General features: G+C 38.5%; 1 protein-coding gene across 3 annotated transcripts in view; it reads left to right on the top strand.

The window, feature by feature from the left end:
* LOC115213860 (MBT domain-containing protein 1) overlaps positions 1-14,498 on the top strand; it is a 48,343-nt gene that overhangs the window by 8,114 nt on the left and 25,731 nt on the right. For 2 of the 3 annotated variants that reach the window (XM_029782801.2, XM_036504455.1), the window contains exons 2-5: positions 96-276; positions 6,095-6,243; positions 13,204-13,291; positions 14,404-14,480. In XM_029782801.2, coding sequence (XP_029638661.1) covers positions 96-276; positions 6,095-6,243; positions 13,204-13,291; positions 14,404-14,480 — 495 coding nt within the window. Of the gene's footprint in view, positions 1-95; positions 277-6,094; positions 6,244-12,017; positions 12,098-13,203; positions 13,292-14,403; positions 14,481-14,498 lie in introns of those variants that run through there. The other variant, XM_029782802.1, reaches the window with a different exon arrangement.

The raw sequence follows: 14,498 nt of genomic DNA, 5'->3' as shown, positions 1-14,498 counted from the left end.
AGGCATCAGAAGATGATGATAAAAATATGTGTTTATAAAATTGAAATGTGAGTAAAAAAAATTGTCTTTTATTATTTTTTTTGTTTCGTTTCCAGGCTGAAGATGATTACAACTTGTCTTTAATTGATGGATACGACAGTTACAATGAGAGTAATAGTTCTGACAAGGAAAGGTCTGCAGAGAAAATCATTGAGTCTCAAGTTCCAACAGACACTAAGCCCATCACTCTAGAGAAACCTGCCCCTTTACATTTTATCAATGGCAAAGATGGCATGGGTAAGTCGGCATTCGGTTATCCATTTTGAATTTTAGTTGTTATTTGCAAAATTTTGTATTTTAATTTCTTGAATACGAAAATTTAATTATTTCCCAAATATTCAGTCATTTTGTTCTCTTCATGTCTGTTCCAATATGTCTCTTGAGATAGTGAAATTCCTCTCTTTCCAATGATATTGATTTATTGCCAACGGTGCTGAGATGGCTCAACTGTTAGCATGCCAGGCAACAGGCTTTGGCAGCATTTTGTCTGTCTTCATGTTTTGAGTTCAAATTCCACCAAGGTCTACTTTGCCTTTCATCCTTTTGGGGTTGATAAAATAAGTACCAGTTACGCACTGGGGTCAGTGTAATTGACTTGCCCCCACCCCATCCACTGAAAATTGCTGGCCTTATGCCAAAATTTGAAACTAGTGTTTTCATTACTGTGTTTCTAATTAATTCATTTTTAAAAGAAAGAACATGTATTTCTATATCGATGTGATGTTTGGAGCATGATTTAAACAGAAAGTTCTTACATAGGCGCAGGAGTGGCCATGTGGTAAGTAGCTTGCTTCCCAACCACATGTTTCCAGGTTCAGTCCTACTGCGTGGCACCTTGGGCAAGTCCTCTACTATAGCCTCGGGCTGACCAAAGCTTTGTGAGTGGATTTGGTAGATGGAAACTGAAAGAAGCTTGTCGTATAGATGTATATATATGGCTTCCCAGACCCCAGTTGAACCGTCCAACCCATGCTAGCATGGAAAGCGGACGTTAAACGATGATGATGATGATGATGATATATATACGTGTGTCTGTGTTTGTCCCCCCCACCATCGCTTGACAAACGATGTTAGTGTGTTTACGTCCCCATAACTTAGTGGTTAGGCAAAAGAGCCCGATAGAATGAGTAGTAGGCTTACAAAGAATAAGTCCTGGGGTCGATTTGTTTGACTAAAGGCAGTGCTCCAGCATGGTCACAGTCAAATGACTGAAACAAATAAAAGAATACGTATGTGACAAGACTATTCCCAAAACTACTTTGTGTGCCAGCCTCACACACACACTAAAGTGAATGAAAATATTAGGCTAGCTTTAAAAACCCCTATTCTGGTCATAGGACATAGTTATGAAAGGGTTCGCTTGTACCTCAGTGGTTTGTGATCCTGGATAATTTCCTAATGTTCGTTTACTACATTTATTGCGAAAAAAACGTGGTGGGGCAAGCCTGGATTTCATTGAGGCATATTTAGTGGAGCGCTCACAGCTCCATCTGACCGGGATCTCTGCCAGAGCAGCTGTCTGGCTTCCGTGGCGGTTGCACGTAAAAGGCACCATTTGAGCGTGATCGTTACCAGCGTTCCATTACTGGCACTTGAACAAAACATTTGAGTGAGGTTGTTGCCAGTACTGCCAGACTGGCCCTCGTGTCAGTGGCACGTAAATGCACCCACTACATTCTCGGAGTGGTTGGCATTAGGAAGGGCATCCAGGTGCAGAAACTCTGCCAGATCAAGATTGGAGCCTGGTGCAACCATCTGGTTCGCCAGTCCTCAATCAAATTGTCCAACCCATGCCAGCATGGAAAGCAGACGTTAAACGATGATGATGTTCTGTGTAAGGATTTATTTTGGAAAGAGCTGAACAATGAATGGAAGTAACTGGTGACTGATTCTAGTTACCACTGTTTTTAAGATAGTAGTGTGTGAATTAAGGTTAATTTGGCTACTGTTTCTAGCAGGTTGGACAAGCATATAAAAGTTGATGATGTTGTACAAGCTGTCTGTATTGATATTTAACAAAATGTCCTAGTTTGAATCCAGTTTAATAGTATGTAGTCAGCCAGGAATAAGATATCTGATAATGATTGCAGATCAATTTGATCAAAGCAGAGAGGTAAATATTAAAAAAACCTTTCATCTCTAAAATATGAAGTTAATAGTCTAAGATTCCCTCAATCTTATTCTTTTCTACTTATTCTCTTAGCGAAAGGTGGGTTTGACCTCTGCAATTTAATATAAAATCCCAGAGTCTACAATTCTTACTTGACTAACTGCAGCAAGCTAGACCTATCCTGTTACATGTTCACAGCTAGGTGGGCCGGACTATTGAGACTGGTATAGTTTAACCATAAGCACAACACAAACACCTGTTATTGGACAGAAATTCCCAACTATTATTGACCGAGTCAACTTTGATTCTGCTTGCATCTACATAACTACTTTTATATACAATCACACAAACAGATACATTTATGTTGTTGTATTTGTGCAGAGCATTGAGAGTGCTTGCGTTGCGATTTCATAGCTGCATATACACGGTCTGATCAATAAGTGGCCGGACTGTTGCTATAGTAACGAAGCTAAAGCAAGCAGAGTGAAGCTGCTCGGCACAGATTGACCTTGAACTCTGCTGTGCATATGCACTAAGTTTTAACGTTCTGGCTCACTTCTGCTGTTTACAGCAGTGCTTGGAAGGAAGGTGTGTAGCATGTGTTCATTGCATTGACCATGACAGAGAAAGTTGTCATGGCAATACCTGCTCAGAGACCTACACAAAGTTGCAGAAAGTATATGGAGAGCGGTGTATGAGCTGTCCACATGTGTACGAGTGGCTCAGATGTTCCCAGGATGGCTGCAAAAATGTTGATATTGACGAACGTTCTGGGAGACACGCAACCAGCAGAACTGAGAAAAACATCGTAGATGTGAGGGGAAATCATCGAATCACCATCCATGAGTTATCAGAAGCTGTGCAGATTAGTGAGAGTCCATTATCCCTGAAGATCTGGGTATGAAATATGTGTCTGCCAAGTTTGTGCCAAAACTGCTTTCAACTGACCAAGAAGACACTTGGGTTTCAGTTGCACAAGATTTCCTTGATTGTGTCGAGAACAAAGAAAGCTTTTTGAAAACTTTGCATAAGGCCTCTGAGCAGGTATCATCAAGCTTTTGGCAAAATTCGATGCAGATTCTCTGCTCAACTTTTTTCTGTAATGGTCAATGCAACGATCACATGCTACACACTTTCCTTCCAAGCACTGCTGTAAACAGCGGAAGTGAGCCAGAATGTTAAAACTTAGTGCACATGCACAGCAGAGTTCAAGGTCAATCTGTGCAAAGCAGCTTCACTCTGCTTGCTTTAGCTTCGTTACTATGGCAACAGTCCAGATACTTATTGATCAGACTACATCATCATTGTTTAACGTCCGTTCTCCATGCTAGCATGGGTTGGACGGTTCGACCGGGGCCTGGGAAGCCAGGAGGCTGCACCAGGCTCCAGTCTGATCTGGCAGTGTTTCTACAGCTGGATGCCCTTCCTAACACCAACCACTCCATGAGTGTAGTGGGTGCTTTTTACATGCCACTGGCGCAGGAGCCAGAGGAGGCTGGCAACAGCCTCGATCAGTTGGTGCTTTTTTAATGTGCCACTGGCACTGAAGCCAGTCAAGGTGGCGCTGGCATCGACCATGCTTGAATGGTGCTATTTATGTGCCACCGGCACAGGTATCACAACTACTATTTCCATTTGATTCTTATTTTGATGTTGATGTACTTGACTCAATAGGTCTCCTCAAGCATGGTCTGTCGCCCTACGATCCAAGGTACTTTTGAATGGCCTGGGGCTGGTTATGCGACACTGGTGTAGGATACAGTCGTGAACGCCCTTTATTTGCTGGCACGTATATAATAGACATGTATATATATGTTTTATGTAGTTTTGAGATGACAGGAAGGTAACAAAATTGAAGGTTTTAATCTAGTGTTGAATGTTATGGAAGATATAGCGTTAACTTGGCATGTGTAGTGGTTGTATTTTGGTGTTGAAGAGACAAAGTTTATCAAGTCTTCATTGATGGATGATTTTAACCCTTTCGTTACCAACCCAGCTGAAACTGCCTCTGGTTCTGTAGTACAAATGTCTTGTTTTCATAAGTTTTGAATTAAAATCTTCCACCAAACCTTAGCCACAATTTATGTTCCTCAAACTAGCTGAATGATAACTAAGTTATTTTACTAAATCCTTTGTTATATTTAAAATTAATTGGAAGAAACACGGAGCATCTCAAAATAAATAGAGTAATGAAAGGGTTAAGGTCTTTGTTTAGGGGGGCAGTGCAAGATGTGAAGTGTCCAAGTTGTATGTTGATAACAACAGTGACAGTGAAGGTCAGTATCATGTGTTTAGGAGGATTTGTTTTTAAAATTGACAGCAATCCATTAATAAGTAGCAGAAGTGTTCTATAATTGAACACCAGAGTAGATTGGATAGAGAAATATTTCTGTATTGATTCCTGTTGCATGGTGCAGTCTGTAAGGAAACTTTCTCTAGAAGAAATGAAAGATGGATTGAGCCAAAGGTGCCACATTGCTTTTACCAAGTTTTTGTGAGTGAGAGGCCACTGATGTCTGAATTGAGAAAAACAAATCTCTGGTGGATCCAGCTCTTTGGAAACCATATTATTGGTTACCGTTGGTAAAAAGGGAATTAAAGGATAACTGTTTACCATTTTTTTCCATCATGTTTGAGATTGGAAGAGTTGGCAATAAGTTGATAGTTGTTAGTCATAGAGATGATTTTGAGGAATGGGACACACTATCGCATGTTTCTTTAAATTGGGGTGTGTGAGGGTCCACTGGGAATTTAAGGTTGAAGAGTTTATATGGGAGCCTGTTTGGGACTGCAGGAAAACCCATCAGGACTGGTTGATCTGTTAGGTTGTGATGATCAGAGAACTCATCACATTTGGCACCGGATACATGGCAGTGAATCAAGTGGAGGTGAGAAAGAAATTTGGAAGTGTGTGTGGTGTGTGCAATATGGCATTGGAAGCAAAATGGAACTGCAAAATTTTTTCTGCTGCTCAATCTATATATTTTTTTTTTTTATTTATTTTTGTTGTTGTTTTGTTTAGCCTCAAGTCAGCAATGATTAAGCAGACCCACAATTCTATCCCTGACCATTTGTCTTTGAGTTCTTCTGTCAGATAGTTTACTTTGAACTGCAATATTCCATTATTGTTTTTTAAGATGATAGCCTGAGTGTTTGAAGGAAATTTGGTTGAGGTTTCTAGCATGTTGAGTAGTGATTATAGTCTTCATTGTTGGTGGCCACAACAATGGCAAGAAGTGCCGAGGAAGTTTAATCTTTGCAGAGAAAAGGAAATTCTTTGTCAGGAACATGGGATAGGAAATATCTCAGAAACATCTTACTCACCACTTTGTAGTTTCTTGCCTCACTTTTTTGTCAGAATGGATATTTAATTCTAAATGAAGAATATCTAGTTGGATGGCATTTTTCTCTTGAAATTACTAAACATATCAAGACTTCCTACATCTCTCTTTGATTGTAATGAATCTGGCTGAAGCAACTTTTCACTTCACTTTTTGCACATAATACTTGCCCAATGTCTCATAGCACCCCACACTGCCCAATGTCACATAACATCTCCCCTAGTGTCTCATAGTACCCGCCCTTTGTCTCTTGGTACCTGCCCAGTGTCACGCATAGTACCCGCCCAATGTCATGCATAGTACCCGCCCAATGTCATGCATAGTACCCGCCCATTGTCACTCATAGTACCCACCCATTGTCATGCATAGTACCCGCCCAGTGTCACGCATAGTACCCGTCCATTGTCAAGCATAGTACCCGCCCATTGTCACGCATAGTACCTGCCCATTGTCACGCATAGTACCCGCCCAATGTCAAGCTTAGTACCCGCCCATTGTCACGCATAGTACCCGCCCAGTGTCATATCTTTAATTCTTTTCAGACCTTTAAACAGATTTTTCATGCAAGTTACTTGTTTTTGTTTTTTTATTTACCCATATATAGCAACTTGTGAAAAGTGTGGTACTGTTGGTGTAAAGCATGCTTTCTACTCGAAATCTAAGCGCTTCTGCAGTTTGGCTTGTTCTCGTAGTTTTGCTACCGCTCAACGAGAAGGCAAGCCTATTGTGAAATATTCTTCAATTTCTAGCCAGGCAAGTATTTCATCTCTCCACTCAATTAACATTATATTGTTTTTAATTTCAGTATTGATTCCTAATTACTATGTCAAAAATATTGAGAGTGAGATTAAAGTATTTCACATCTGTCCCTGTGTGTTTTAAAGGGGGTTCTTCACCCCAACCATTATCCTGTTGCTGTAATTTGTATTACAGCTGTCTTTTTATTGTAACAAAACCCTCGACCTTCTCGTTCGACTTAGCTAGAAATTTGTTGTTGATGTTTTGGTGATGTCTTCTTTGTTTGCCCTGATCCCTCAAAAACTACTGCGGTTAGGGTTTTTTTCTTATCCCTAACCATGAAGTGAATCCATTCACATATTTAATAACATAGCAACACAGTTTTTCTTGTGGATAGGATTGGTGGTTGTTACATTCGAAAATTGATCAGAAACACTTAGAATATTTTACTTTGTTCACTTTTTTTGGTAATATTGGATCAAGTGAGGCAAAGAGTTGTCCGATTCGGTGGCACGGTGGGCAGAGTGCTCAGTGGCATTTCGTCCGTCTTTACATTCTCAGTTCAAATTCTGCAGAGGTTGACTTTGTCTTTCGTGCTTAGGGGTTGATAAAATAAGTACCAGATGAGTCGATGTAACTGATTTGTCCCCTACCTTGAAATTGCTGGCCTTGTGCCAAAATTTGAAACCAATATTGGATTGAGTAATTCTTTTAATTTCTTAATTAACAGGTGCTACTTATTAATTAGTTGAGTGGTCTTGTAGTAGTAGGAAGAGCATTTCGACTTCAACAATGAAATACACAAATTTACCAGCAGGACCCTATCCAAAGCAAAATGGGTTGTAAACTTTAAAGAAAATTCAGTTTTATGTTTTCAGTATTTCCATCTTTAAGTTCTTCGAAGTATTTGTAATATGATGATGATGATGATGTATGTTAACAGAGTGGGATTATTGATCCTTATTAATCTCATTCTTTCCCCCCACCATAGGTATGTTCAATTCTATACTGAGCATAGTATATATATGTATATTGTTAATCCTGACATTTCTATCTCTACATTATTTACATTTGACGGATATTTGTCCTCATCTTGTTTGTTGTTAACACACTGTTTTGGCTGATATACCCTCCTGGGTTCTCATTCCTAAGGAATTTTTCGAGGTTATATTATTATTATTATGGCATAGTGGTTAAGAGCATGGGCTACTAACCTCAAAATTCCGAGTTCAATTCCAGGCAGTGACCTGAATAATAATAATAATAATAATAATAATAATAACATCAAAAAATACCTTAGGAATGAGAACCCAGGTTTGAGATTTCCTCAAGACACCTGATGAAGGCTGGAGGGTATCTCCGCCAAAACGCTGTGTTAACAAACAAGATGACGACAAATGTCTGTCAAATGTAAGTAATGTACATAATTCCTCTTCTCTTAAATATAGAACTGAATTCTTTTTCTCTCTCCCATTTTTCCCCTCATAACCTTTCTGTTGAAGAGCCTAGGTTTGAAACATCAAAGGCTTTTCCATTTTTCCTGAGCCTCAAACTAATACACCTTCTTACTGTTCCCTCACCTGTCTCTCTTTTGTTTTCTATACATTTGAGCCATATATATCTATATATATATATATATATATATATATATATTATATATATATATATGTGTGTGTGTGTGTCTATCCAGCCGTAGAAACACTGCCAGATCTGACTAGGCCTGATGAAGCCTTCCAGCTTCACAGACCCCAGTTGAACCGTCCAACCCATGCTAGCATGGAAAGCGGACGCTAAACGATGATGATGATGATACACACACACACACATGTGTATATCTTCTCAAGAATCTGTTCTCTCCTCTCCTTGTTTTTTCATACTTGACCTCCTCAACTTCTGGCTGCCTCCCCACCTCTCCATCAGGGTTTGTAGTCTTCATGCTAATGTCACTAGTGCACCCAGTGAGCACCGTAAAGTGGTTGGTATTAGGAAGGGCATGCAGCAGTGGAAAGTGCACCAAAGCAGCAGGCACTGGAGCACGGGGCAGTTCTTGGTTCCTATCAAACCATCCAACCCATGTCAGCATGGAACATGGGGACTAAATGATGATGGTGATTATTAAATAGATATATGTACATCCACACAAAATGTCTTGTTATGGGAACTAATTTTCAGAGTTTCTAGTTTGATTTCTTTGGGGAAAGTGAAGAGCAAGGATGTCCTTATAAGATCTGGGCCTAAGGATTTATATTCCTTTTTGAAATTTTGTCAGTACTGTGATGTCATTGGGGCTGTGGAGTCAGATTCGTGGAGTCAGTCGGAGTCAGAAACAATTAGGGGGTAGCTGGAGTCGGAGTCAGTATAATTTTACCAACTCCGACTCACAATATCTTTATAACCTATGGGCCTACTCAGAGTATAAGTGCATGCATATGCTTTATGAGATATGCAGACCAGAGTCACTTCATTACATGAAGAGGAGTCAGAGTCGCCAATAGTAGAGGAATGGGAGTGAAAGTCTTTTGTTTCAGCTCCACAGCCCTGCTTATCTCACTTCATATTATTCTTTTTTTGTGTTTTTGTTTCTTCCGACCACTTTTGTTAACCCTTTAAGTGTCTCTATATTTAGACTTCCTCGTTTTGCGGTCAGTTGTGACGAGGTGAGGGGGGGGTCTTGTTCTGTAATGATTATTAATGCTCTCTACATTGACCCTGCCGCTTCAGCATTTTGGTAAACAGCCTATTTCAGCATTATCGCTTTTAACTGTATTCAAGCTATCGTTATAACACATTTAGGTGCAAAGTGAAATTCTCGTTTTTTTTTCTTTCCTATTTCCCTCAACTTATTTCAACCAAAATCACTTGTAAGGTTGTTAAGACCTTTTTTTTCTTCATTTACCTGTTCAGTGGTTTTTATAGTTGTTTAGCCCCAGGACAGTCCTGATCAAGCAGATTTCTAACAACACAATGCATTGAAGTCATGATTGTCCTTTCTTTATGTCAGGAAATATGGTGTCCAACGTCTCCTTCTTTATTTAAAACTCTTTAGAGTTATTTGAAGGTGGTTTGATTTCTATTTCTAGCAGATCAACAAGCAAATTTCATCATGGTTGCTGTTGACTCTAGAAATTTGTTTGTTTGGTTTAGTGATGGTTTGAATTGCTTCCCGTGGAAGTCTGTGAATCTTAGAGCCTACAGAAAGCTTTATAGTGAAGGCGTATGGCTTAATGGGTTGGGATATTTGGTTTGTGAGTTCAATACCTGGTGACGCGTTGTGTCCTTGAGCAAGACACTTTATTTCACTAGTCCACTCAGCTGGCAAAAATGAGTAGTTCCTGAGAACTACATTAAGGGTGCTGATGTCTGTGGAGTACTCAGCCACATGCACGTTTATTTCACACACAGGTTGTTCCGTTGATTAAACCAATTGGAACCCTTACTGTCCTAATCAACGGAGCACCAGTTACAAAAAGCTTTAATTGCTCTGGCATCATTCAGGGAAAGCCTTTTTGTTGCTTTTTTTTCTTTTATTATCAATGTTGAACCAAAGAAACCTGCCAAATGGATTTATTTACATTTGAAAATGCTTTCTGCTTTTCCAGCGTGATCATTTTTTTAAAGTATGATTTGAAGAAAATTTGGTTGCTATTTTTAGCATATTGCTAAATCTAGCTTGATATATTTTGTTAAGCTGGGTATAATTGTGGAATACCTTGTGTTTTGAGTTAGGATGAGCTGGGTTTTTTTTTCTTTTTTCTTTTAATTGCTTTATTATTTAATGTTTGGTCTGGAAGGAAGAGGATGCATCCATGATGTTCACAGAACTCAAAGACTGGCAAGATTAATGCCATGTTCAATTTGAAGGAACTACAGGGAAAGTCTGGGCAGGAGATTAATTCCAGAGTGATATTTTTAGGAGGAAGCACTCGGTTAGATGTAATGCGGGTGACAAGAGAAGAGCTGAATGGATGGTCTTTGGGGGTGGTCACTAAAGTAACAATAGGAATGGCAGAGTGAGCCATTAGCAAAAAGGATAATTTTGTGGTTATCCTTTCCCCTGCTGAGATATCTCTGTATGCAGTTTGTTCTCAGACCAAACTACTGAATTTTGTTCTTAGATTATATTTTAACATTATGCGTGGCACATGCAATGGCTGTGTGGTAAGAAGCTTGCTTCCTAATCATGTGTTTCCAGGTTCAGTCCCACTGTGTGGAAGCTTAGGCAAGTGTCTTCTATTATAGCTTTGAGCCTACCAAAGCCTTGGGGATGGATTTGGTTGACGGAAACTGACAGAAGCCTGTTGTATAATATGTGTGTGTGTGTGTGTGTGTGTGTTTGTGTTCATGTGTTAACATTCCTGTAACTTAGCAGTTCAGCAAAAGAGACTAGCAGAATAAGTACCAGACTTTAAAATAAATGAATAAGAACTGGGATCAATTCATTAGATTAAGAATTCTTGAAAGTGGTGCCTCAGCTTGGCCAGAGTCTGATGACTGGAACAAATGAAAGATAAACGGTTGCATCCGCTTACACACACACACACACACACACACACACACATTAGACCAAGCCTCTCATACTCTGCTCTGCTGTCCTCATCTCTGCATGCACAAGATTCGCCATGCCACAAATTTCTCCAATCCTCTCGGCTCCGTCCAGCAGCTGGTTCTGACTGCTCCTACCTTTATACAGTGTGACTTCCAGTTGCCTCCTCTCCGTACCAAACTCTTCAGTCTCACCCTTATTCCACTCCCAAGCATCTGCTCAATATATATATTTATGTATATATAGAAATGCGATTGTGTCCCATTCACAAGAAATGCCTCTTTCATCCAATATGCTAGGGTATGATAGAGTATCATCCTTTAATCCATGAGGGTGTTAGTGATTTGTCCTGAATCTGTATTGCAAGACCCACTGGATCACAATGATAAGGTATGCAAAAGTATTTAGATTCGAAGGCCTCAAGGGGTGGGGGCTTGTTATATTCCAAGCTACTCCAGAAATATAAATAATACTAGGTAGCCATTGGTCAGCTCTGTTGTGAGCCTCAAAAGCATGTCGTTTTGGGAGAGTGGTATAATGGTAAGAAATTCCATTCAGAATACTTAAGAGACAGGCCATGTTTGGAAAGTTTCCTGGTTGTAGTCTACTCTTTGAACATGTTAGAATACAGCCAAACACTTTCATCTATTGGTCAACTTGTTGTATTGGTGTAAAAAAAGGCTATGAGTCTAGGTAATGACCGTTCCATCCGTTTTGTTTACATCATGGGACTGACATGGACAGCCTTTACTACTGATAGGGAAGATTTTGGAAGATTTAAAAGTGTCAACTATTGAGTTTGTAATCGTCAAACATATACTTTTTGTGGTGGTCCATTTTGGATTTTGGCAAAAAAAACTATCTTACCAAGAAGCAAACCAAGATAACTGTATCTGAACATTACCTGTTGTATGGAAATTGGTTAATCATATACTTGCAAATGTACAAGATGTAATTCAAGTCTTGGAGACAAAGCAATAACAGCTGGTCTATTGTGAAGACTCTCAATATCAGAATGACCATCTTTGGAAAATGATTTTCTGTGATTCTTCTAAGAGAACTCTGACAATTTAGCTAACTTGTTGATTGTTATATTGTTTCTTAATTGTGTTAATATAGTTCACTCATCTTCCAAATTATTGAGTTAATTAGAAATAAATATATCTATTTTTTGCCTCTCTGTATGTTTTGTGTGCAATACAACAAACCGGAAGAAGTTCTCTGCATCTTTTTTCCTTTACAACAGGCCAACACAACATGGACAGTGGCGAACGTCATAATGCTTTCACGAAAAATGCTGCGGGCTGCAGTAAATTTTCAAATAAAGTAAATGAATGTTTTAAATATTTTTATATTTAGTTACAAATGACAGATAGGATAGCGGGGGATGGTTTTTTTTTAGTTTATTTCATATCTAAGCTCTGCTCTTGAATAGATAATAGCCTCCATCTTACCTCCACTGTATTTAATGAGTTACACCTGAATGTTAATTTAAATATTTTCATGTTCACCATAGACTACAAGGATCTCCAGAGGGCCTTATGTGGGTTCTGGGTCATACATTGTGTAGACCATCATGTTATATATAAAAGGTTTCTTCTTGTTATTTGTTGTTAGTTTTCTACAAAGGGACATAAAGGGGCAAAAAAAGGATAACGCAGATTTGTAGAATCAATATTGTGTGTTTTTATTTTTCTTCAATGGTTTTAAATTTATTTTCTTTTTCTTGGATTGAAATAGTTTTGCCCACAATAGTTGCCCTTCCTAATATTAATAAGCCACTCAGCTATGAATATGAGCCAGACACAACAATGGGACAGCTTTTGATTTCTGACAACACTTCAGGATTGTTTGTTGTTAGGAATCAAAATGTTACCATGTTTCTATAAGAAGGATTAAACAGCTGCTGAAGATATTACCATTTCTTAATACTGAACAGATGAGATTTTGGTGAGGAATCACTGTATTGGGTTGTTGTTAGATGAATTTTTTCCCCCCTTCTTGACACTTCAGTATCGTTTATCTGAAAAGAGGTAAAATTTATTCAAATTTCTAAAACAGTAGAGAAAGAATAGAGCTACAAGAAGTATATATATACATATATAAAAAACACTATGGTACAAATATTTTTTGTGTTACTAGAGGAGAGGATTAAAATAAAATGGGAGAAAAATGAATGAATTTATCTGACTTTAGGGTAGGGACATTGTTTATCTGAGACAAGCTATTTGAAACATTAGCCTCACTTCCTCATAAAGATTGAGTAATAGGGAAGAAATCCACCAAAATACAAATTGTTTTCTCTCTGTAGATATTTGAATTATCCACCTCATATTAGAATGTTTATTAAGAACACCTCCCACCCCAAAATAATATTGTTTGATCTCTGTGTCTGTTGTGTTCTAACTTTGCATTTTATTTCTTCTTTTCAGAGTAAAATGTGTAAAAAATCCAGTCTAAAATCTTCCAACCTGCAATACTACCATCGAAGTTTCCCAACATCAATCAACTGCAGCAAAAGTATGGAGAAATTTGATTTCTAATAAATTTTTGCCAATTTGAAAAACCAAAAAAAATGTTCTGTGCAAAGTGTTTTGGTTTTGTGTCCTTGAATTGAGTGTTAATAACTTGGTTCACCATGTACAGGCATGTTGAATGGCTGGTGGGGTAGGAAGATATGCTGACTGTTCTGAACATTGTGGTATATAAATTTGAGTATCGTTTTGTAAATAAGTGACATTGGTTTAGCTGTCAAATGCCCTCCGTATTGTGCGCTAAGATTGCATCAGTACCACATGAATTTTTAGCTGTATGCGTGTGTGTGTATATGTATGTATATATGTATATATATGTATGTATAAATATATGTGTGTGTATATATATATATATGTATATATATATATATATATTGATTTTTATTTGTATGTATTTATGTGTGTGTGTGTATATGTACATGTTTGTATATTAGGAAGGGCATCCAGCTGTGGAAACTTTGTCAGATCAGATTGGAACCTGGTGCAGCTTTCTGGCTCGCCAGTCCTCAGTCAAACCGTCCAACCCATGCCAGCATGGAAAGCGGATGTTAAACGACGACGACTTGTATTGAGTCCTTTATTCAGTTCATTGTATTTATGTATTTAAAAACACCTATTTTTAACTTGGTGTGTGCATGTTTAATGTTGGCTGTCAGAAAACAAAGTACTCAGTATCATAGTAAAGATTAATATATTTTGTTTTGGTTGAGTCAGTCTCTTGCTACTCTCACCTGTGGATGCACAAGACCTCCAGGTATGTTATGACTTCCCTGAAGACTCTGTGCTCCCACAGACAAATGTCAAGGGTGGCAAAAGATTGACTCAACCAAATTGACACATAGTGTTGTATAGAAGGGTGCTAGAAAGCATGATGCATAACCAAAGGTTTGCGCTCAGCAGAAAGCTCCGTACTCCACTCCTGTACCCAGTGTGGTTCAATGAAGGCCATCAAACCTTCAGATCAGCTGGTGTGAAGAATTTGAGCCGTTTTATAGGTGTGTAAATCAAAATCTGTTTTGAGATTTAACTCAAGAAAATTTCTTTTAAATGATTATTTCAACTAATTTTTTAAACTGAAATATAATTTTTTTTTTTCAGGTGACAAGATTTTTGATTGGGGACCTTATTTAAAATCTTCCTGTGCTGAAGCTGCCCCTGTTAGCTGTTTTAAACATGTAAGTTTGGTGGCTGCT

The sequence above is a fragment of the Octopus sinensis genome, linkage group LG7, assembly GCF_006345805.1.
Source record: "Octopus sinensis linkage group LG7, ASM634580v1, whole genome shotgun sequence".
Classification (NCBI taxonomy): Eukaryota; Metazoa; Mollusca; class Cephalopoda; order Octopoda; family Octopodidae; genus Octopus; species Octopus sinensis.
This window is presented reverse-complemented; position numbering and strand designations above follow the sequence as displayed.